The 24930-nt window shown below is 36.2% G+C and overlaps 1 protein-coding gene across 2 annotated transcripts in view; it reads right to left on the bottom strand.

Moving 5' to 3' along the window:
• The window catches only part of LOC149568254 (kihadalactone A synthase LFS-like), a 173023-nt gene that overhangs the window by 47258 nt on the left and 100835 nt on the right, over positions 1–24930 (bottom strand). The window contains exon 9 of one of the 2 annotated variants that reach the window (XM_089821242.1): positions 8707–8752. The exons of the other annotated variant lie outside the window; for it this stretch is intronic. Coding sequence (XP_089677368.1) covers positions 8707–8752 — 46 coding nt within the window. The remainder of the gene's footprint in view (positions 1–8706; positions 8753–24930) is intronic. 2 annotated transcript variants of the gene reach the window in all.

Below are 24930 nucleotides of genomic sequence, written 5' to 3'. Positions count from 1 at the left end.
TTGTATTTGTGTATGAACATGATTGCATTCACAGTTGGTGTTTTATCATTTATGGCTCAAGCATCTACCCATACGGCTTTCAAGAACATCCTCGTACTGTATTTCATTCACCGTATGACCAGCTATCTAATTTTGTATGGTCAAGTTGGACGCATACTCTACGTACGGCCCGCTACCTATCCCGTACGGCCAAGTTGGAGACACCCTCACCACCATACGGACTATCCTCCAGTTTACCATACGGCCAAGACTTGGCAACCGTACTTCCCTCTAATGCACGCCCTTCTATGGCCTACCGTATGGACTCTCCTGAGCACCCATTCCTCCTTCACACCGTACGACATCTGTACAACACTTTCAAGTGGACCACACACCATCATTTGTTTTGATTGTTTTCTCTCAGAGGAGAATGGGAACATTACACATTAATTATTTGTGAGGCTGGGAATTTATAATCACAGGCTGCGATCACTTCCATCATTGTCGTTTTGGATTCTAAAACTATCTGTGATAATTGGTGGGCTGTAATTTACAATTGGGAGGGGCTGAACAATTTCTGAGGTTTGCCTATAGCATTACCAATGTTGATATCAAGAGAGGCTGGGCTCATGTTCTAAGAATGTCTATCTATTGTTAATTGAATCAGCTCTAGAATTTGCCAGGTTCTATTTACATTGTTGTAATGGACATCATAGTTGGAAATAAATAAAATTGCAACTAGTTGAATTTAATTGCGAAGCAAGTTACTGTTCCATTTCAAAATATGCATTTGCTGTTTGAATGACAAACGTTTCATGATGCAAGTAAATTTTGTAGAAAGTAACAACATTAATGGTTATAAAGTGAAGATTGTCATTAGATCTATCTCAGTAATATCAAAGTTTGTTAGCAAAGTGTTTAACGAAATGTCAAGCAAATAAGTTATAAGAGATAATTGGGGTTTGTTGAAGTCATTTCCAGCTGGGGATATTACAGCAGTCCTTAACTCTTACCAAGAGAGGTGTCTTCTCAAACAATCCATTGCCTCCTCAAGAGTAATTGTGTGCCTCTTTGTTAGTATTGTGGTTGTTGCTTAATGATTGGTTAAGGACTAAAAATTGCTCATTGTGGAGTTTCTTGGTTCACAGCATAAGAAAAGAATATTGTGGAAGATGAATTCCTTAATCAGGCTTCATGACCATAGAAAATTGTGAAGTCTTATTAATAAGACAATTCTCATACTATGGGGTTGGTGTTTATCTGATGGCAGAATAGGGGAATGACAGATCTAATTGGTTTGATGATGGTATGTTTACCAGAGAGACATAGACTGATTGAATTGATGGAAGAGTTGATTTTTGGTCTGTTTTTTAATTCCTAATTGATGTTTGATGGATGAGTGAAGGATTTTCTTTGATTCAGTGATTTGATATGTTTATGAATGACGATTGAATGAATGTGAAATTCATAGGGCAACAAGTGATGATTAAGTACTTGTTGATCTAATATATTGGTGAGTGATGATGGATAAGTGATTCTTAAGTGCTTTGAATGGTTCCTCCTTTATACATTATAGGAAAAGAGTTACCACCATTCATAAGAAGAGTCGCCTTTCCAATGTTTTGGATTAAGATAAAAACAAGTTTTAAGGGGGCCCGAAATCCCTTACATCAAAGTACAAAAGATATTCAACAACTGCCAAGATATCCTCCTAAGGATCAAAATACAAGTTTTGCGGGGATCTGAAACTCCACACATCATATTACAACAGATAAACAATGAATTCCATAACATCCCTAAAGGGGGCCAAGAAAACCAAAACCATCTTCTGGAAAGAACAAAATCAGCAGAAAAACTAGGAACCAAACAAAAGACCAGCAACAAAAGGCACAAGAAAACAAAGAAAAATAGAAAGAAAACTAGGCCAGCTCCTTCAGGATATTGGCTAGATGTTTTCCCATACCAGCAACCTCCTCAATTGTATCTTTCACAATGGTAGTGATAGTCACGGGAGTATATTTCCTAGTACTGGCTCTTGTGTGTTTGCTCGGACCACCAACAGTATGAGAACCTTTGACAGTCACTTGCCGAGTAGTTCCCTTCCCCAACTTGGTCGCAACCTCAATAAGGCTAGAAGTAACATTGAGCATGTTTTGCTTCCTAGACTTAAGCAAATGACAAAGGTTGCTTATGTGGAGTGTTACCCACTTTGGTTTCAAGTTCTTTCCTCTTACCAACCTCCTCATCCAACCAACCTTGCAAGTTAGAAATAGTATTCATAGAGCCTTCAGCTCATTATAAATCCATGAGTCCATGGCAAGTGAAATATCTGCAATATTTTTGGCTTTATGAAGAAATTCAAGCCTACTTTCCATCTCATCATCTTGGTGGGAATGTTGCAGGGATATCTCTTTATCCATCTCACTAGGAGGAAAAAAATTCTCCTCGTCAGTAGTAGGAGAAAACCCACCATTAGGCATAGTCTCTTCTGCCAAATCAACATTCTTAGCATCCAAAACATCCTCACCTTTTGTAAGTACAAGATCAAGGCCCATCAACTCTAGCACGACTTCATTAATTTGAAACCCATCATTATTTATCACATCTTGCTTATCCTTCTCATCTCCCGCATCTTTCTCCACATTAGCCTCTCGCATAACCTCATTGGCTTCATAATCAGAGGAAATAGCCTCATTATTCACAACAAGGGCGCTGGTCATCTCCTATTCCTGATCCAGAGGTGTATAACCAATACCTTCACTATTCTTTTTCTCCTCACACATAGGAGTAACATCAGTATTCTCATTAACCTTGTTCTCCTTTACAACCATAGGGGCCTTCTCATTCTTCTCCATCGAGATGTTTCTAGCATTGGAATCCCCAACAATGGTCTCTTCATTAGTAGTTGACCTACTCTTCAAGCCCTTGACCTTCTTTTAGCTTTTCTATGTAGAAACATTCTCAGCGCTCACAGAGTAGCCATCAGACCCCTTCGTCTCATAGCTACCACTATCAGTAACATAACCAAAAGCATGGTCACTATGAGACAAACCCTTCTCCTTCGATTCCATAGACTCTAAATCATTCTCAAACATAGTCTACGCCTCTAAATCTAAATTCTTATTTTTTCCAAGAAAAACCTTCCTACTCTTCTTTTTAGAGGCATTTTCGGAAATGTTTCCTTCATCTTTCCTCTTCCCCTTCACAAATTTTACAAGAAAAGCAGGAGACCTAACCTTACAATACTCAACAATTAAAATAATAAGACCTTTGTGCAAGCCTACTAGATTTCGGTAAGCATTAAGACTTTGAAAAGGGGATTTAACCAAAAAATAAGGAAAATAATTTTTTTTCTTATAACGAAAAATGACTCAAAAATGCAAAGTGATAATTATGTACCCAAGAGAAGCGCCCATTCAGAGTGAAATAAGCAATAATGCAAGTCAAGGCCTCATGCCAAATGCCCTTAATTTGATGAATTTTGTAGTATTCCTCCACTTTCACAAGTTTTTCCTCTTCTTCATTAGTTTTTGGGAACTTCATTAGAGCAGCTTCCAAAAAAATTCTTTGCTTGAAAAATTTCATCCCCGTATTTGGCAGCCCCATACTTTCAGCTATAAGATCAACATTTATAGTAACTGTAGTGCCATAAAGAGTGACCTTGTCCTCATTCCAATTCTTGAAGAACTTTTCCGTAATATCAGGTTTGAAGTCATGGAGCCTCTCCAGATAACAGGTAACCTTTCCTTTCTCTAATTGCTCTCAGCCTTTATATTTCTCCTTACAAATCCTACAATTATCCAGCTCTTGCTTCTTCAGGTGGCCTCCCATGATAAAATTCACATAGAAAAGATTATCACAAAGAAGGTTGAAAAAAACTATGCAATCAATTCTTAACAGAGCCCACAAACTATTCACAAAGCCAAAAGCCTTGAACCCACAATCTATGCAAAATGATTATGGAAATAATAGCATGGTACATAAACCCACTTAACCACTTTATTTCATTATTTAGGAGGCACTTCATTGTAAGGAAATAATCTTCACAAAATCATCCTAAAAGTAGCATCCGTCATATCATTATTAATAATCATCTTTAGAGTTGGATCCAAACACGCATCATAAGTCCACATAATCTTATTGTCATTACTAACGACCAGGTTAGCAAGCTAGTCTACCACTTGATTAGTTTCCCTAAAGTTATGGGAAAGATTACATTTTGAAACACCTTTTAAAATGTCCTTGATCCCATGAATTATCGGCTCAATAGTCCATGACTCTTTATTCTTATTATTCAAAGATAATGTTAAACAAATCTCTTTCTAACCAAAGGTTAGTACATCCAATCTTAACAACTAGTTTAAATGTATAGAGGGCTCCTGACACTTCAACTAGGTGGCTGGAAATTTCACCAAGTGGCACAACAATTGTACATTTGAATTTCCCATAACAAGCTCTTAAAACCCTGCTACAACCAGCTCTAACCGAGTTTCCTTTTGCAGCCCCATAAAAGTCGGCCTTAATCCAATCAATAGGAGGAGAGGTCTACACTGCTTCATCCCTACTTGACAAAAGTTTTTCATTTTGGTGCTTAATATACGAGAAATTAATATTAAAATTACTACTAGATCCTTTAAACACAAAAAAAATCTCCATAATTGTACTTGGAATTTTTCGGCCAATCACCGAAGGAGGAGCTATAATATTTCTGAAGGTCCTGTTACTCCTCTCTTTCCATAGCCCCCAACAAAGATGAGGAAGAGAAAAATACAAAACAGTTTTGACTTCATGACTTTTAACCAGACACTTCCAATTATGAAAGCATTCAATAAGGTTAGCAGCCTCGACCCAAGATAATGACCAGTACTCCAAAATAACCTTCCAAACATCTTGGCCATAAATACAATGTAGAAACAAGTGGTCCATAGATTCATTATCCATTTTACAAAGAAAGGACCTATTCACAAGCTGTAATTCCCTCTTATTCAAGTTGTCAAAGGTCAAAATCTTAGTTTGCAAGGCAATCCAGGAGAAAATTTCAATTTTGGGAGTAAGGCCCTTAGTTCAAGCTTTCACCCATACAGGGGAAGAAATATCAGCTTTAGCTTTGAAAATAGAATAAACCTTGAAATTGCCACTGGATGAAGAGCACAAATAAAAGAACCCTAGGCATTGTCCCTAATAGAGATAGAGTTAAGGGACCTTTGAGCAGTTAGCAATTCTTGATCCAAGTCAATCAAATTCACCCAACAACCATATCTCCAGTAGTCTCTGACAACAATACCAAATAAATTTTTACAGTTTTCTATACTCTCCTGATTATCAAAGACTTCTTCTAGTGGAACATCCAGCAACCAGAAATCCTCCCAGAACTTCACCACCCTACGATCCCTCACTTTCCATCTCAAACCCAGAGCCACAATGTCCTTCATCTCCTAAATAGCATTCCAAATAGAAGATGCATTGGACACAAGAGGTGAGGATTGAAAATCCTGAATGGAAGAGATATTATAAAGACATTTATGCTTCCAAATGATCCTCCATTCTTGATTATCTTCATCCTTGTTTAGCCAAGAGAGCTTTGTTCATGAGCCTGATAGGCCTGATCCCTAGGCCACCATTACACTTAGGTCTACAAACAAGATCCCAAGCCTTTCCAATGTTGCCTTTAAGAATTATGTATTATTTCCCGACTTGATCTTCCTTGGATGCCTTTCCAAATGAAGTTCTTCTCTTTTATATCTCCTTTGAGTGTAGGAAGTCACACCCTTTCATTTGTTACTCCTCTTATGAAAGAAAGGGTCACGCCCTTTGGTTATGGAAAGATACATCTCTTTGAAAACTGCTGCCCCTTTCACTTCTTATTTAATCTTCACCTCTCTCACTTCTTAAATCTTCTTTCCTGCTTTTCAAAATTAATATCTGCATATCCCCTTCTTCTAGATCTACATACCTTATTTTCTTCTTCCCTTCTCAATTCTTATTTTAGATCCCCTATTATACTTCCATATTCTTCTTCTCTATATCTGCTCTAGATCTCCTCTACTCTCTTTTCTCCATTCCATTTGATTCTTCTCCCCCTTTATATCTTTTGTGAGGTAGGGTCACACCTCTTCACCATGTATGCCCTTTTCAATCATAACACCCTTTCACAATTACCAACCTTTAAAACGGTTACAACCCTTCACCTTTTAAAAGAGTCACATCCTTATTTTCTTCCCTTTCCTTCCTTCCCTTAATCCTTCCTTAACTTCTATACTCCCTCTTTCTGCCTCCCTCCATTTCCCCTCAACTGAAGTTCTCTTTTATCCCTTTTAAACCTCATGTTTAAGGGAGACATAGCTTTTCCATTTATGTCTTTTGACCATTTGTTTAACTTAATAAAAAAATTATTATTTTTTAAATTTGTATTCTTTTATATTTTTTATTTAATCCTATTTCAAGAAGGGGTCATGATAGCTAATGCATTGACTCTCGTGATGGTGACAACCCCCACTTCTAGTTTGTTAATGAGAGCATTAGCATATGTGGGTTTTTTTTACAACCCATATTATCTGAAGCAAACAATCAGCAAGTTACTCTTCATTAGCTTATATTTTGCATATGTATTTCACAAAAAATGGGGATGGTTATTACACAGATTGTATCAAATACTGAAACAATGCATAATCTGCAGAGTATTCACACACTTCACAATGATAAGACTCCATTGTCATGACTGCTCAAAAACTGCAGTGAGTATGGCTTCCATTAGTTATGTTAAATGCTTTTGTCACTCTAAATAGCACAGCGGATAGACTTGATATTATACTAGCTTGTTGTCACATCTGTCAACTAATGCCAACTTTCACTTGTATGTCCTGATATGTATACAGACACAAATAGAAATCATTTGTCGTGGCAATAATCTTCTACCATTGCCAATATAATATAGTTAAATATATTGAATATTTTTGTCTTGTGTTTGATCTTTCACTTGACATAGATAAGTAAACATAATACATTCATGAATTTATGGTAGATGGACTACGAATGAATTTTTGGATCATTAATTATGGAAGCAATCTTCATCCAACTCAACCATAGCAATTTTTATCCGACTTCTAATATTTCTTTTGACGTCAACAGTGAAATGTAATAATTGCCACTGAGCATCTTTGACATTAATTACAATATTCTAACAACCTTCCCCCATATGGCCTAGTTTAGAAAAAAGGGACAAGAGGATATTTGGTAGGTTAATAATAATGTAGGGAAGTGCTTTAACCTATTTTCTATGCTGTAAATGTAAATGTAATTGCTGCCATAAATGATAATATAATTGCTGATAACAATGAGAACACATCTGCATATGCTGACCTCAATGTGCAACCTTTACTCATCATTTTATGCAAGTGGCGAATACCAATCTGCTGCAGCCTCCAACAAGACAGCATGTTACATAATTTTTCTAATGGCTGGTAATATTGAGTTCCACTTCTACTCAACAGAAACCTAATCTCTATGTTTAGTTCAATTTTAATCCATGCTAGATAACCTTAGGTTTTTCTCATAAAATATTTTCTAGACAAAAAAATGCATTATTACAAGTTTGATATACAACTCCTGATATATGGGCTACAAACCAATATATAACACATATCACTTGTCCATGGTGCATACTCTGCTAGAAAAACAAAATCTACAGAAAAGTAAAGGTTTTCAACGCTTCAATATAGAAAGATGTATGGAGTCATGAAATGCTAAAATATAGAAACAAACATTAGGCAAGAATACAGCTTGATGAACTCAAGATTAACTCACTGGAGTATCAAAGTCCATCCTCAGCAATTGTAGTGGTTCTTATAACATAAAAGGAAAACATTTTAGAAAGCTGAGTTCCTTTGATAATGATTTTTTCAACAGCATTCAGTATATTGTACCGTAACTTGAGTCAAGAGAGGTTCTATGTATCTTTAGAAAGTGAGGCATTCAAAAGTCAACAAAATTACTTCATTACATTTAAAATGAAAATTGCAGCACCATATTGAATTCTCATCACTGACTATCTAAATTTGCATATATGCATAACATTTACTTCTTATTTTTGGATATATGACTATCTTCCTATCATTTACAGAAAAGTGCTCTCAGGTTTTCAATGCTTCAATATACAAAGATCTAAGGAGTCATGAAATGCTAAAATATAGAAAGAAACATTAGGCAAGAATACAGCTTGATGAAATCAAGATTAACTCACTGGAGTATCAAAATCTGTGCTCAACAATTGTGGTGGTTCTTATAACATAAAAGGAAACATTTTTAGCAAGATGAGTTCCTTTGATAATGATTGTTTCAACAGCATTCAGTATATTGTACCATAACTTGAGTCAAGTAAGGTTCTATGCATCTTTAGAAGGTGAGGCATTTGAAAGTCAACAAAATTACTTCATTATATTTAAAATGAAAATTGCAGCGCCATATTGAATTCTCATCACTGACTACCTAAATTTTCATATATGCATAAGATGTACTTTTTTGTTTTTGCATATATGACAATCTTCCTATCATCACATTTTATATTTTGGAGAATAGCTTATACCATCTTTCTTGATAGAGCTATTCTTGTCTCCAAGCTAATTTGATTAGAAATTTGTTTCCACCACCTATAAATAATGAAATGTGGCTAGTCTATATTAAAAGTACTATTTCTCCAATCATATGAATGTAAATGCATTTGAATCTTACCGAATAGCGTTCTTGTCCAGATAAAAGAACTCGATGCATGGTAGATCTAAGACAATTAACCCACAACAGAATGTATGAAGTTATTTTTGAATGGCAATAAAAATGTAAAAGCTCCAATTTGTAGGAGAAGAAAATTATACAGTTTTGTTAAATGAAAGATGGGGCACAAATGAGAGCAAAACAACTCCGAACAAGAGCATGTTCCCTATAAAGTCAATGTTCACAGATATTAACCAAAGAAAATCTTTAAAAGGTTTATTGTTTCAAACTCAAAGGACTATCATATTCCTTTGGACTTGATTAAAGATATCATATTTAGTTGTTACAACTAGAATTTATTTCCAATATTTATAGTTGCGATAATTTTTACATACATTAGTTTCATTTTAATTTGAGCTGGGGAGGCTTGTGATCAAATTCTAACTAAACTCATCAGGGGTATTAAAATAAATAAGGTATAATTTCCATTAACTAGGTCAACATTGATCCCTCCTCAAATATTTATCATATGCATTATTCTATAATGGCCCAATTTTATACTAACAGCACAACTTTCATAGATTCTATATAAAAAATTATTTCCTACAATCTTGAAATACATCAGTAATATTTCCAAAAATAAAGAATATACACAATTCTAGTGATTATATTCCATGCATTTATTGTAAAATTGATGTTCTAATAATTTCCACTATGAATTAAAAATGTGAAACAATATAAACCTCTAAGAGAAGCATAAGGGCTCCTGTAAACTCTAAATTAGTGGGGTGAAGTTCTATCATATCAATCATATGCAGTATTCTAACATGTCCCATGTTTATCCTAGCTGCTATCTTATGCTGTATTCTAGCATGACCCACTTATATCTAAACAGCACAAGTTCCATTGGCACTTTGCAAAGCATTATTTACCTATATGTCAGGGCACGTAATCTTGAAATGCATTAATAATATTTCTATACATCAAGAATTTGCAATTTTATCACTTACATTACATTCAGCTAATGTAACATAAATTTCCTAACAAATTCCGTTGTGAATTGAAAAACGTTGAGTGACAAACACTACAGAGAAAAAGCGTAATGGCCTCAGTGAACTATGAACCAAGGAAAGAAGATCATATCAAGAGTGGGGCAGGAAAAGGAATAAAAAAAAACTCCAAGTTATCATGGGAAGAAGACAATACACAAAACAAAGAAACATAGGTCTGCAATATGCAGATGACGAGTCGAAAGGATATGATCAGCACCAATAACATCGATATGGGATGGGATCTCAGCATAATAGAGAGGAAAAAAACACAATAAAAGAAAAAGGGAATGTGGGGGTGATGTTACACTACCTAGTGATATACTTGGGGGATGAGGAAAGCAAATATCTCAACCCCTAGAAAAGGTAAAGAGAAATGTAGAGGTTGAGATTTCTATAAAAATCTTTGACAAAAAGATTAAATATTGGGCACAAGGAGCATTGATTGGGTGGTATGAAAGAGTTGGTCAGATGTAATGTCCCCCTCTAATTCGAAGGAACTAAGGAAGAATTTACTAAATTCTGTTTTAATCTCTTTTCTTGCATTTGATAAATTAGCAATTTACAAATATATATTTATGAATATCCCCTAAGTATGCCTAAATTGTAAATATATATATTTGATGAAATGAGACAAGGTGAATATAACAAGGAGACTTCAACAAGAGGAACTGTCAGCCCAGTCTTGGTTACGTGGCTCTGACAGCCAAGACAATTGTTGAGTGTTACTTGGCATTATATGGAGCCGGGGAGCATTTAGTTTTGGGGGACAGAAAGAATTGAATGTAGAGTTTGCAGAGAATGGTGTAGAGGTATTCAACCGGTGGCTTTTTTAGGGTTGGACTTGGAATACTCTTAGAATAGCATAGACTGCTATGCAATTGAAGGGAAATCTATTGTTTTGATCTCTATGTAGGCAGAGCCTCTCCAAAATAGTCACACTATGTTCAGTAATGAAAGATTTACTCAAGATAGCCTAAAAATATTGGCAAGGTTTGAAGGTATCGGCTTAACAAGACTAGAGAAGCAACGCGCGTATTTTAACATGGTTAATTGTAGTATTAGCAGACATGTCGCACAGTTAGTTTCCATCAACAAAATAGGAACTCATAGGTACATGTGACGGAAGGGAAACAAGGTGGAATTCACATCACATTAGCTGGTCACAACGGAGGGTATCTTGGTGGAACAGGAGTAATCGTGTGGTATGCATCCATCGATAAACATGTTTTTGATTAGCTAAGGCAAGTGGAGAAGAAAGAGGGAAGGATTCCAAAGCTTGTATTAAGGCGGAAAGGCAAGGACACCGACCTCATCACAGTGTCAACGCTACATTGTAAGAGATTGAGTGGATATTGTTGTGGCATTTTCGGTAGTAGAAAACAGTGTTGACGATAGAACGACGAGACACTTTGTCTAGCCACATCTAAGCACAAGCAACGAGGGGAGAGATACGTATGGGAGACTTGGCAAACACCAAACAGCAGAAATGTAGCAACTCACCCATGTCCAGTACGCAGTAAGATTCTGGGCTTTTTTCGTGAGAACAGTCAACAACATCCTTTGTGAATTGGTGATTATCCTTGCTCAAGCCTTCTGAGTAAACTTTTCTCTCTCTCTCTTATCTGAAGGTGGACAAATGATTGTATGTTCTTATTTGATTGAATCTGTTATTCTTGATACGTTAGCCATTCTGTAATTACTAGCTTGGCATGCCCATTGAATCATTAATCCATATGTTGTTATAAGCATGGGTTCTATTATTAACTAGTCATTCAGTAAATTGCATTAGGAAGAGTTAGAAGAAAATAAATCTGTGTCCAGATTGGGGTTGTTTATTATAGTGGTATCAAAGCTTTTGATAAGCTCTTGGGTAGCTATTTGGTAATGTTTCCATTACAGCACTACATCTACAAGAACAAGTCAAATACCAACTTGGACCAGCTATCTGAGATTGGGCAATCTACCTTTTAGATAGAAATAATGGACAGAGATGCGAATGCTAGAGGGATTGAAAATACATTCGGTGAATTGGCAAGGACACAATGCAACACGATGAATCTTATGGTTCAATCACAATAGCAAATGACTCAAATGCTCACACAGTTGGTTCAACGACATACATATAATGGGAACCACGACAACACTACAATGTAATAACCCCAATAGGTTATAACTCCTTCAAACACCAAAAATCTTTATACTTTAGTTGTTTGACATTTCGTCAAACACTTTGCAAGCAAGGGTCCTTCGACTGATATAACTTTTCAGATTGCTGCAGTGATTCTTGTTTGGATTTGCCTCAAAGAGAATGCTTACAAAAGACTCCAAATTGTCTAAACAATGACCTAACATAAATATGCAACTAATTTTGGCAATAGTGAATGCATATATGAGTTCTAATCATGAAAATGATCACCTACAGCCAACTGGTATTTTAACAAAGAGTTGGTATGCAAGCTAACTAGCTGATAAAAAATGATATATTAACGCTCAAAGACAACTATTAATGACCAGCAATTGTATCTCCTTAATTGAGAATAAGTATCCAATACAATATTCATACTAAGCTAGCCAAGACTCTTGGCATTTACAAAGATATCAAAATATGATGATTGCTGGTAAAGTAATATGCACCTACAGCTGCCAATGAAAACTAATGCAACACTAAATATCTAACTTCAATACTCCCCTACAGCAGTACGCTAATCACATGCATGATTAAATACAACTAAAGCCATGGATTGCTGATACCATTGTGAGGAATGTAAAAATGAATGATATATCTATTAATGAATAATAGGTCTGATACGAAATGACAATTACAACAGCACTCTATAGTGAAAGGCAACTATGAAAAAACACATCAGACCTGGCATATGAAGTCGCCTTAGAGAATAGATGTATTGCAATACCACTGAACAGAAAATAACCTCCTCAAGTGCCCAAGTCGTGCCTCTCTAGCTGTCGCCCCTGATTGTAAATGGCTGTAATAATTTTTTTGCTTTTTTGAATTTGCTTTTTCGGATTGCTTTTTCGGTTCTGCTTTTTCGGCCTGCTTTTTTCGGACTACTTTTTCGGCCTGCTTTTTTCGAACTGCTTTTTTGGCCTGCGTTTTCGAACTGCTTTTTCGGCCTGCTTTTTTCGAACTGCTTTTTCGGCCTGCTTTTTGTACTCAAATATTTTTTCTCAATGTAGCACAAATAGAAGACTGAAGTATCTTCCTCCCAGCTACAATAATTCAAGTGATATTTCACACCCTCAAAATCGCGTACCAATTGAGAGTTTTCGTTCTAAATGGCCACAAATATTTTTTCTCAATGTAGCACAAATAGAAGACTGAAGTATCTTCCTCCCAGCTGCAATAATTCAAGTGATATTTCACACCCTCAAAATTGCATACCAATTGAGAGTTTTCGTTCTCAATGGCCAGTTGTGACTATTGCAGAAACCCTAGGCTCCACAATGCACATCAACAAACATCAACATCAACAACAACAAATCTGGATGATTAGAATGAAGCCCGGGGTGCCTATTTATTCTTTTTTCTCCACTTTCTCCAGAAGCTTCTAGAATATTATTTAATTTTATCTATTAAGTGACTTTATAAAATATTTTATAATTCAAGTCACTTTATTAAATTAATTAAATATAAAGTTACCTTTTAATATTTATTTATTTGATAACTTTATAAATAATTAACTTAATACCACTTATTTATTTAATTAAAATAATTAATTAGTCATCCTCATAAAATATTCATTATTTTGGATAACCTAATTAATTAAATTAATTAAATCAAATTGCCTCCAAAATGGGGACATGACATACAAACCAAGGGAATAATGGAAATAGGGGACAAAGCTCTATGTCAAATGTGCAAGGGAATAATGGTTCTATGATTCACTCTCGATCACCAATGCCCACCTTCAATCAAGCTAACAACACACCAACAATGAATGAACCAACAGACCAAGAATTCCATAGGCAAGTATGGGCTGACTGGCAAGCTTTAGGAGCAGAATTTCAGGATGAAATGCCATTTCTATATTACATTGCCTTTAGAGAGAGGAACAAGCCACAAAGGGGTAATGGTGATAGGTAACAAAACCAATATTTGCAATGAAGAGTGGGTAAAGTATCGATACCATTCTTTGATGGATCAGGAAAGATGACACCGAGATCATTGGTTCAAAAGTTAGATACTTTTTTCCAGCTTAAATCTATGGTTGAAGATGAAGAAATTAAATATGCAACCTTGCATCTAGAGGGAAGTGCTCATGATTGGTGGTATCGTGGTTCGATTACCTTGGGCCATGATCAAGTCATAACCTATGCTGAGTTTACTGAGAGTTTGATTAATCGCTTTGATAAGAAAGATTCTGAGCTAGACTTCAAAGAGTTGGCACAATTAAAACGATGGGGAACTGTGGAGAGATATTTCAAAGTTTCAAAATATTTCAGTTTTGGTGACAGATATTTCAGAGAGAAGGGTGGTTCTTTTCATAGAAGGATCAATGGAACTATTAAGGGGTTGGGTCAAGACCTTATTTGCAGGATGCCATTAAAAAGGCAAGGGAAATGGAAATTTCTACTTCAAGAAACAAACACTTAGAAGTTTCCATCACAAGATGGATGAAGACAAAAAAACACTCTCAAAAGGATGTTGATCAGTCCAAGAAAATGCAGATCAGATTGGACAATGAACAATTAATGAGCTGAAAAAGAAGAAATCATGTTTCCAATGTAAGGAGCCTTGGGATCCAACTCATAAGTGCCCATTGAAGGTAAAGGTGAAACAATTGGATATTTTACAGCCCCTGAATCAAGTTCTGAGAATTCAGAACAACAGTCTGAATCAATCTCAAGTGAAGCGGATTCTACCTCGGATGAGTCCATGGGTGAACACAAAGGGAAGAGTTGCATAGCCCAACTAACAAGCTTGCAGAAAATTGGATCTTTTAGAGTTAGAAGAGTGTTGTGTTGTCAACGAATAATCACTTTGATAGATATCAATGCAACCCATAATTTCATAGATGAAGGAGTTGTGGCACAAAGGGGTTTGAGGGCTGAAGAATGTGAAGGATTTTGAGTAATGGTTGCTGATGGATTCACAATCACTTGCACATGTAAGATATCACATTTATGCATCCAGCTAGGAAAATATGAATTGAAGGATGATGTCTATGTAGTTAGCATTGGGGACATGGATGCAGTGCTTGGCATCCAATGGCTAAGGTCACTTGGTGAGTTCGGAATTTGGAAACCATGGAAATGAAGTTTGAAGTTGAAGGGATGACCTGTTATCATGAGATTTGCCTTCAAGCAAGTTTGAGGCCTAATCATCTTTTGCATATTCAGCTGTAATATTCTTTTTCCAATCAGCTGTTATCTCCACTATGGAACATAAATGTGGTCTTCTAGATAAGGCATTGGCCACAGTGTTTCTTTTCCCCTCCACATAGACAATATCAAAGTCATAGCCCTGTAATTTACTCACCCATTGTTGCTTTCTTTGGCTCAAGTCTTGCTGATTTCGGAAGTATTTAAGACATAAATCATGAGATTTGCCTTCAAGAAGTTTGAGACATAAATCTTTTCAATATGCCCCTATAACTGGTCATCCAGGTTTCTTTAACACATACAAGCAAGTTAGAGAAAGATTCAGCTGGAAGGGATTAAAACCTAAAGTTCAGAGATTTGTACAAGAGTGCCCAACATACCAACAAAACAAGCATGAAGAAAATATCCAGCTGGTTTACTACAGCCTTTTCCCATTCCTAACCAAAATTGGAAGAGTATTTCAATGGATTTCATAACTAGTCTACCAACAACTCAAGGTAAATATTGCATTTATGTTGTGGTTGATAGATTGACTAAATTTGCACATCTTTTTACCATATCAGCCATCTACACAGCAATACAAGTGGCAGAGCTCTTCTTCAAAGAAATTTTCAGACTACATGGGCTGCCTAGGAACGTAGTAAGTGACAAGGATAGTAAATTTATGAGTTGGTTTTGGAAAGACTTGTTCAGGCTATGTGGAACCGAGCTCACCCTCAGTACTAGTTATCATCTGCAAACGGATGGTCAAACTAAAATTGTTAACAAGTGGTTGGAAGGTTACTTAAGGAACTTTGTTTTGGGACAGCAGAAAGCTTGGACTAAGTGATTGTATATGGGTGAGTATTGCTATAACTCAACCTACCACATGTCCATCAAGATGTTACCTTGTATGGCACTTTATGGCTACAAACCACCAAACATTCTAGACTTGGTTTTGACAGATAGCAGGATACCCAAAGTTGCAAATTTATTATAGCAAAGCATAGACATCATGAGATCATTGAAAGAAAAAATTCAACAAGCTTAGAACCAGCAAAAACAATATGTAGACCAACATCAAGTGGAGAGACATTTCGAAGTGAATGACTTGGTGTCCTTAAGACTATAGCCTTACCGACAATCTTCCCTTAAACGAAGCAGGCTGAGAAGCTTAAACCGAGATTTTACAGTCCCTATCGAGTTATTCGAAGAATTGTAGAAGTTGCCTATGAGTTGGAATTGCCTACGAAAAGAAAGGTACATAATGTTTTCCATGTATCAAGACTCAAGAAGGCATTGGGACACAATGTTAAACCATCAACTTTTTTAACACCATTAGACAAAGGAAGTTGATCTTGATTCCAGAAGCAATCATTGACACGAGAGAGAGGATGTAATGTCCCTTCTTGGGGACATTAGAATTATTAGGAAGAAATGAATTTACAATATTAAATTGACTATGCAAGCTAGAGTTTAATTATTAAAGGTCAAATTAATATTCCATGTGGTCACAAGAGGACGAGGAGGAATAAGACGATTTATCAGAGTGAAGTTGAAGTATCACAAGGAATAGGACGAAGGCTAAGGGGGAACCGAAATGTCTCAGGATGGTGTATTAAAAGAGGAAAGAAATTCATTGTTGGTATGCTTGATTTATTATTCAATTCAGTTTCCTCTCTTGTGAGAGTCTCAGAAAGCTTCAGCTTTCAACTAGTTGGAGGACGTAGCCCCTCGTGCTAGTAGGCGATGGACGCAAACCCATTGTCTCGGGAAACATCACCCCAGGTGTTTCATTCGCACTTACAGGTTCTTATCCTAGCATTCCATCCGACTGTTAAATCTGTATCTAGGATTGGTTTCTATGTACTAGTTATTGTATTGCTGTTGCATAATACAATAAAGTTTTAGTTGTTAGTTGTTATATTGCTGTTGTATAAGGCAATAACGTTGTTTAAGGAATTAAGAGTTGCTGGTTCATCTCATCAGTTTGTAATTCATGGTTATATGTTCGACATCCTGAATGTTATTTTGGAAATAACGAATTGTTATCCTCTGGAGAAGTCTTAGGTTTTATTGTTGTCTCATATTGCATGTTCTTATAATTACATTTGAATATTATATTCATAAAGAGTCTGGATATATGTTGGTTGGTTTTCTACTGTTTACGATTAGATTCGTGATACATTTGTAATATTCAGTTTTAAATATATTGTAAAAGGGAAAAACAAGATAATATCCGAAAAGGGATGTTACAGTGGTATCAGAGCTGGTTTTTCTTGCCAGCCTGTGTGATTCCCTAGTAACAGATTTAATAGAGATTGCAGCTTTAGAAGCAATTTCTTTCCGATTTGGAAGGAGAATATAGTTTATGTCAGTTGATAGTTGTGAGGAGTTGTTTCTTGCTATGGCTTTTGGGATAGCATAACAGCAATAATAATGGAAGGCATTGAGCATACCATGCCGAGATGGGAAGGACAGAGGAAAAGCATCGGGTATCTGTTGTGACTCCACAGACTCAATTTTGCTCTTATTTTCTGTAGTTAGCCAAAAGTTGGGAGTTCGCTTACAAGAGATTGCAGATAAATGTCGGCTTATAAACCTGGAACCAAGAGTAAGGTTTCTTCGATGCAAGGCTGCTATGATCTTTAAAAGTCACATCTTGCAAAAGATAGACACCTCCTAACGCCGAGTTGTGTCCACTCAGAACTGTTTGTATTCCACCTTGTGTCTGCTAACGCTAGTTAGAGCCACGCGGTGATATGCCAAATGCCAAAAGAATCAGTTTTATTTGTGTATGAAAGGAATGACATGGTTTTATGAGAATGCGAGCTAGAGTTATTATGCTAACAGGAGACTTCCAATATCAGCATTTGATCACGAAATTTATGCAGTTCATGGGAGTGGCCATCTGGGCTCCACTTCAAGGAAAGTGAAGGTTTTTAAAGATGAAAAGGTGGTAGCAAATATCATACAGTCTCATTGAGAATGGTAACTAAGACTTAACGACAGAGATAGTAGGAAAAGAAGTTGTCAACATTGCAGAAATTTGGCTTGATATCGGTGTTTGATTTCTCCTTCTACACCAGCGTGCAAGAAACTCATGGTAGGAACTATAGATAGCGGAAAAGACACTATGGCCAGATAGGTAGTTAGGAATCATTGTTATTGTAGCCCAGCCACAACAGTGAACAGCCGATGGTAGCAAAAAAGATCTCAAACATCATACAAGTGGTAGCAGTTCTCCCTTTACAACAAATACCAATATCAAGGCAGAGCACATTAAGGAGCAAGATTGTTATTAGGTGGCTACTGTATACAAAAAATCTTTATTTAGCCAAAAACTGACGATTTTAAAAGTCGGTGTTAATCACGATATTGTGGAATCATTGATTCAACGTGATGGAAAGATTATCGAGAGTAACAACTCATTCGAACTCTCATGAGCCTTAACGAATAAATGACTATTCCCCGTATCACCAGAACATGTTTTCTCATGGATTCCTAGTTTCTGATTGTTGTCGCGGATTGGGAAATTCGCATACAGGTGTTCGATATTGGAAAAAAAATGTAGCCAACATTTATCAGTTTCAAACTCTCAGAAATCAGTTGATTTTCATAATCCCACCTGGCGTTACAAAGCAAAGCATTACTCTTAACATTATCGATAACTGCTGTGAGGAATGTGAAGACATCGTCTACGAATGTCGATGGGCACAACCTCGTCTTATATACACGATGTCAAGCTTCAGTCTACTCATAATTTTTATACTCGACAAGTGACAACATCAAAAGCAGTTACCAGTTGACAATTGACGGGAATTGGAAAAATGTTTTGGAAATACAAGTTATGTTTGTGTCAGCTAACGTTTGATCATATTGTTGGGCATCATTTACATAGAGAGATCCGGAAAGTTAAGACAAAACAAAACCAAGGGTAAAGGCTGTTCTTCATTGCCCTTAGTCATTTATCAATGGGAAACTGTTGCAGCCAATCTTGGTGAGTTACAGGTTCTGCATATACTCTTGTATGGGATTCACTCGTTCCTTCAAGAAAGTGTACATGCATGTACCGTAAAAGACCTTCTTCAGTTGAAATATTTACCAAAGGGCTCCGTTATATTATGCATGAACAAGATACATCTTATCTATCACTATCTTTAGAGGATCTTCTCTTTGCATGTGAGACTCCAATTGTTGCTGCTGAGATAGGACTTGGCAATGTGCTTATTAGTCAACCACAATCCAAAATGCAAAGTTCACTTTTGGTAGAAAATAAGTATAATAATTTTGGTTTTGTAGCTCAGGCTGATTTTGAGCTAGTAGCCTCCTCTACACAACTTCAGAATGAGGATGAGTATTTACTTCGTAGAGAGAAGAAAAAGCCAAAGTATAGAATGGATAATGAAGAAGTTTATTGGGAGCACTCAGATAATATTTTTAAGCCTAATGGATGTTTGGACAATTTCTCTTATAGCAAGTACGATCTTTTGCAAAGTTGTCATTCACCACTGATTTTTGTAGAAGTGAAAGATATAATAAATTTTGACTCATTTATGGAAATTTTGACGGCAAAGGATGAAACAGACTTAATGAAGTATGTCTCTTCAGTGGATGCTGCAAAAGATCCATAAAACTTAAAGTGCATGTTTAACAGTGTCCCATTTGAAGAAGCTTTAACAAACTTTTAGGATCTACTTTCTTTGACATATACGCAACAGGATTAAACCCTCAAGTAGAACAGATTGCGCAAGAACTAATACTCACAGATCTGACAAAATCTAAATGGATAGAAAGATACTCCCAGTTGCCAAACTATAGTAAGCGTAAAAGAGTTCCATGTTCCACAAAAGTTGTATAGAGCAAAGAAACATTGAAGACAAAGAAATCGAGTTTACATTCCAAATGTGGGATTCATCCAACAATCAACAACTCTTTGGGGTTGCAACCCTGTAAAGCTACTACAGGATCAGATAATAGTGTGAAGAGCCCTGGGATCAGGCAAAGAATTCAAAATTCATATCATGAGAGGATGCAGACAGGATATACTTCCAAGGGTGCAATGGAATTTGAAGTTGAAAGGGGAACCAATGACCCGATGCATAGTCAAGTGAATGTCAAAGATGTTGCAAATATCTCATTAGAAGAAGCAAAATTGATTATTAATTATTCCAAAAAATTACCCATTGAAGAAACTGAACATGGATCAATAGTAGATAATCAAATTTTGGATGCACCACTACAAAAATGGATACAAAATATGACTGCAGAGATACTCGATATGTATACTGAATACAAAAAACTCCCTCCAAAGATTCAAAAAGAATTAGCCTTTAGTGACTTCATGGATTTCCATCCAAAGTTCCAAGATAAGACCGATTTGGCAAAAATGAAGTATTTTGAATTAGCTCAAGATCTCTTTTGCAAAAGACCAAGACAGAAATGTGTATGACGAATTTCTAGCAGCTCAAAATCTTCAAATTGACGGTCTTGAAAGAGAAGAACTATCAACCACCATTGATTTACAGCCTCCTCATGATTCCGTAAGTGATGTTACGCAGGGTGTAAGTTTCTATGTTGATGAATGGGAGATTAGCCTTTACGAGTGGGTCAATATAGAAGGTTGCACATGAGTTAATAGCAAATTGGAAATTCTAGGTGATGAACCATATATTTCCTACGTTCATGACAGAAATTTAGAGGAACAACCTAAGATGACACTATGAGACAATGAATAGTTTCAGTAGGTAGATAATGAAATACATGTCGTACAGAATCAACTGAAGGTTAGTAAAGACAAGGTTGTTGCATCCTTGGTGCAGTATGATAGTACCCACGAGTTGGTTGAGAAGCTTTATAGGAAGGTCCCAAGGGAAGGGGAAGGTGACTGGCATGTGGCCAATTTACAGAAGGTCAAAACAGCCCTCAAAACTATGAAATCAGATTACTTACATCTGCTGTCCGACAAGGATTATATTCTTAAGGTCGCTGAGATTTATGCAGCACAGTCAAATAGGGAAAAGGATGAGATTGAGGATCTCAACATGATGGTTAAGTATGTTCGGGAGGCATTGAGTGAAACTCAATTATCTCTACAAGGAGCAGAAAATCAAATCAAGCTCATGGAACACTCTCGAGAACATGAGAATAGAATGAGGCAGAAATTCTTCCAGGAAGTCATTGACGAACTTGAGAGCATTTAGCAGGTGTATGACTTGGATAGCTGCCCCAAATAGTTAAGTAGCAGAACTACAAAACACTTTCAGCTTGTTGGCAACCCCTTGTTTGAAGTTGTTGCTAATTGGACATCCGACAATCCTCTTTTTCTATTAAATGAGGGATCATCTCTTGTTTGCCATGAAGAGGAAGAGCTTGATTTCAAACCTTGGGATCCTGGCTCAGATCTTAGCAGTGAATCCGGATCTCAGCATAGGAATGATGAATCAACTTCTGTTGCTTATCATTTGATCAGCCCCGGCATGTTTTCTGATTTCACCCCATTCAGGAGTTGGGTGAATTTCCTTCATCAACCTCTGAACAGTCCTCAATGGAGTTTTACGTGAGGTTTGTGGTTAGATTCTCAGCATCCTTCATATTCATAGCACCTAGGCACTTGGGAATTCTCCAAGTTTATGCCGACGGTATGAATTCTGATGTCCATGGGATGGTGGTTTCAACTTTTGAGCAGCTCATTTCTTACATCATCCATCTAAGTCATGTCTTTACACTCTACTAGATTATACATGGACCTTGGATATATTTCTATATCATCATAGCAGTGAGGCAGCATAACAGAGTTTGGGATCACGGTGTTGGCAGATTGTATCTATGGTTGGACGAGGATTTCATTGTGGTCCTATTCAGTTTGAGGTTGATTATGGTGATGATCAATGTTGATCGGTTTACTGGTGCAGCACTTCTTCGAAGAGTAATATGGGACCCAGGAATTCGGTTGACAGGTGTTTTGCAGAGTGGTACCGTGCTTCACAGTTTGGCCAAGTTTGTTGTCAGTTTGGGCTACTGGATTAATTGCAGATTTATATGGGATCCTGGTACATATTGCTTGAGGGCAAGCAATCTCGAGGAGGGGAGATTTGTAATGTTCCTTCTTGGGGACATTAGAGTTATTAAGAAGAAACAAATTTACAATATTAAATTGACTATGTAAGCTAGAGTTTAATTATTAAAGGTCAAATTAATATTCCATGTGGTCACAAAAGAATGAGGAGGAATAAGACGATTTATCACAGTGAAGTGTCATAAGAAATAGGACGAAGGCCAAGGGGGAACCAAAAAGTCTCAGGATTGTGTATTAAAAGAGGAAAGAAATTCATTGTTGGTATGCCTAATTTATTATTCAATTTAGTTTCCTCTCTTGCAAGAGTCTCAAAAAGCTTCAGCTTTCAGCTAGTTGGACGACGTAACCCCTCATGCTAGCAGGCAGTGGACGCAAAGCCATTGTCTCAGGAAACATCACCCCAGGTGTTTCATTCACGCTTACAGGTTCTTATCCTATCATTTCAATCCGACTATTAAATCTATATCTAGGATTGGTTTCTATGTACTAGTTATTGTATTGTTGTTGTATAATACAATAACATTTTAGTTGTTGGTTGTTATATTGCTGCTGTATAAGGCAATAACATTGTTTAAGGAATTAAGAGTTGCTGGTTCATCTCATCAGTTTGTAATTCATGGTTATATGTTCGACATTATAAATGTTATTTTGGAAATAACGAATTGTTATCCTGTGGGGAAGTCTTTGGTTTTATTGTTGTCTCGTATTGCATGTTCTTATAATTACATCTGAATATTATATTCATAAAGAGTCTGGATATATACTGGTTGGTTTTCTATTGTTTACGATTGGATTCATGATACATCTGCAATATTCAGTTTTAAATATACTGTAAAAGGGAAAAATGAGATAATATCCGGAAAGGGATATTATAGAGGACTCTCAAGAATCGGGTGATGAGGCTATGAATATAAACAAGATTGCGTGAACTATAGAAAACAATGCAAATTGTAGACAACTTACAATTTACAACACCACAACCGTTTCCAAACACAACTTTGAAACAAATTGTGTCTCTTATTCGCTTTGCTTGGAATATAAACAAGATTGCATGAACTAAAGAAAGCAATACAAATTGTAGTCAACTTACTATTTACACCACCACAATCGTTCTTGAACACAACTTCGAAACAAATTGCTTCTTCTATTCATGTCTTTGAAACTTGTACAAATAAATCACAATTGTACTTGCACAAATTCTGCAAAACTTTCTTGCATATAACTGATGATATCTACAATGGAAGACACACCCTTAAATAGGCAAAGGAAGGAGAGAAAAGAGGAGAAAAAAAGTGGGAGAAGCTCAACCACCTTGACTAAGTTGAAAAGGAAAATTACATTGCTAAAAGCCCATGTGATTCCATTGGATGCAAATCAATTACATGCAACATGTCTCTTGAACTACAAGCTTTTTCTCATTCCACAGTTGTTGTGAATTCTCCTTTGTCAGATTTGCACATTCTATACATTCTGACACTAAGAAAACCTTATCAATGATGTCTGGATGTAAACTGAGAAAAACTGCCCCATCAACATCTTTAACTGATTTTGTTTTCAGACCAAAGTGCTTAGTGCATTCCCACACGAATTTAGGTTCTAAGGCAGCCATTTGAAAAGTGGAGACCGAATGAATATTGTTTCTTTTGATTTGAAGCATGTCTTCTTGACAAGTAGTCTCTATTCTTTGAAGAAATTCTGACACATCTATATAACCAACCTCTGTATCCCTAATTCCATCGTATACAATACTACAGTTTCCTTACAAACATGAGTCAATTGAATGTTTCGAGCTTGACAGTTTTACCTCTCTCGACAAATTATTGGCAAAAAAGAAACAAGTTGGTCGCTTAAAAAGACCTTGAGTTTCAACAACATTTAAAATACTAATTTGTGATTGCTACTGTCGTACAGAACTTATATGGGAAACAGTTGTGTTTCAATTTGCAGAAATGATGAGTCGAGTCGACATATAGTAAGATATCAAAGAAGAGGCCATTTGCAATTACAGCCCAATCGCCAAACTTTCAACAAATAGATTTTCTAGTTTTAAAACTGTCCTATTTGCTTCATTACAAACAGGAAAGTATGTCCTAGTAGTGATCCAATCTGAAATTTTATACGAATTAAAAATCATCCCACCAAGACGCTAACCTTCCAAGATTTTGCTTTTAGAAATCTGTGAAATATAAAGATCTCTTGATCTAAATATGGTTATTATTATGTTTGTTGGCAACTTGGCAATCAATTGCATATCACTGTACAAAACAATATCGATGCAGCACTAGTGTTCCAGAGAAAGTGGATGGAAGGAAACGACAAACTGTCTACAACTTTGCTTTCAACTTCCACGTAAAAGCACTTATATCATAACTCAATAAATAAAGTTCTCGCATCATGCAAAATATATTTAGAAACTAAGTTTAACTTGTTAACAATAGCAACATGCTCATGTTGTTTTTGGAGACGAAGCATTAGAATATTGGATTGCATCTTGCCATTTGGTTTGGACAATTTTTTTAGAAGCGAAGTGGGTTGTAAACTGTAAAATTTTAATCTTGGTAAAGTATATATCTAGTTTAAAAATTAAAAAATAAAAACATAATTTGTGAGTGAAAAATAGAAAAAAAATAAGGTTAAGAAGAAATATTAAAAAGTGTTTTTTTTTTTAATATTTCGGAAAAGGAAATGCTGAGAGACGGCCATATTACTATGTTCATTTATGAAATGAAAGATGGTTTTGAGTGGACTAGGATTGTGGAAAATTGACTGCCTTCAATGATGTGCTCAAGAAGTTGA

This window comes from Cupressus sempervirens, chromosome 3, assembly GCF_028749045.1.
Source record: "Cupressus sempervirens isolate cs-2001-9-10 chromosome 3, ASM2874904v1, whole genome shotgun sequence".
NCBI classification, from domain to species: Eukaryota; Viridiplantae; Streptophyta; class Pinopsida; order Cupressales; family Cupressaceae; genus Cupressus; species Cupressus sempervirens.
The sequence above is the reverse complement of the archived record's forward strand: the minus strand, read 5'-3'. Positions and strand labels throughout refer to the sequence as shown.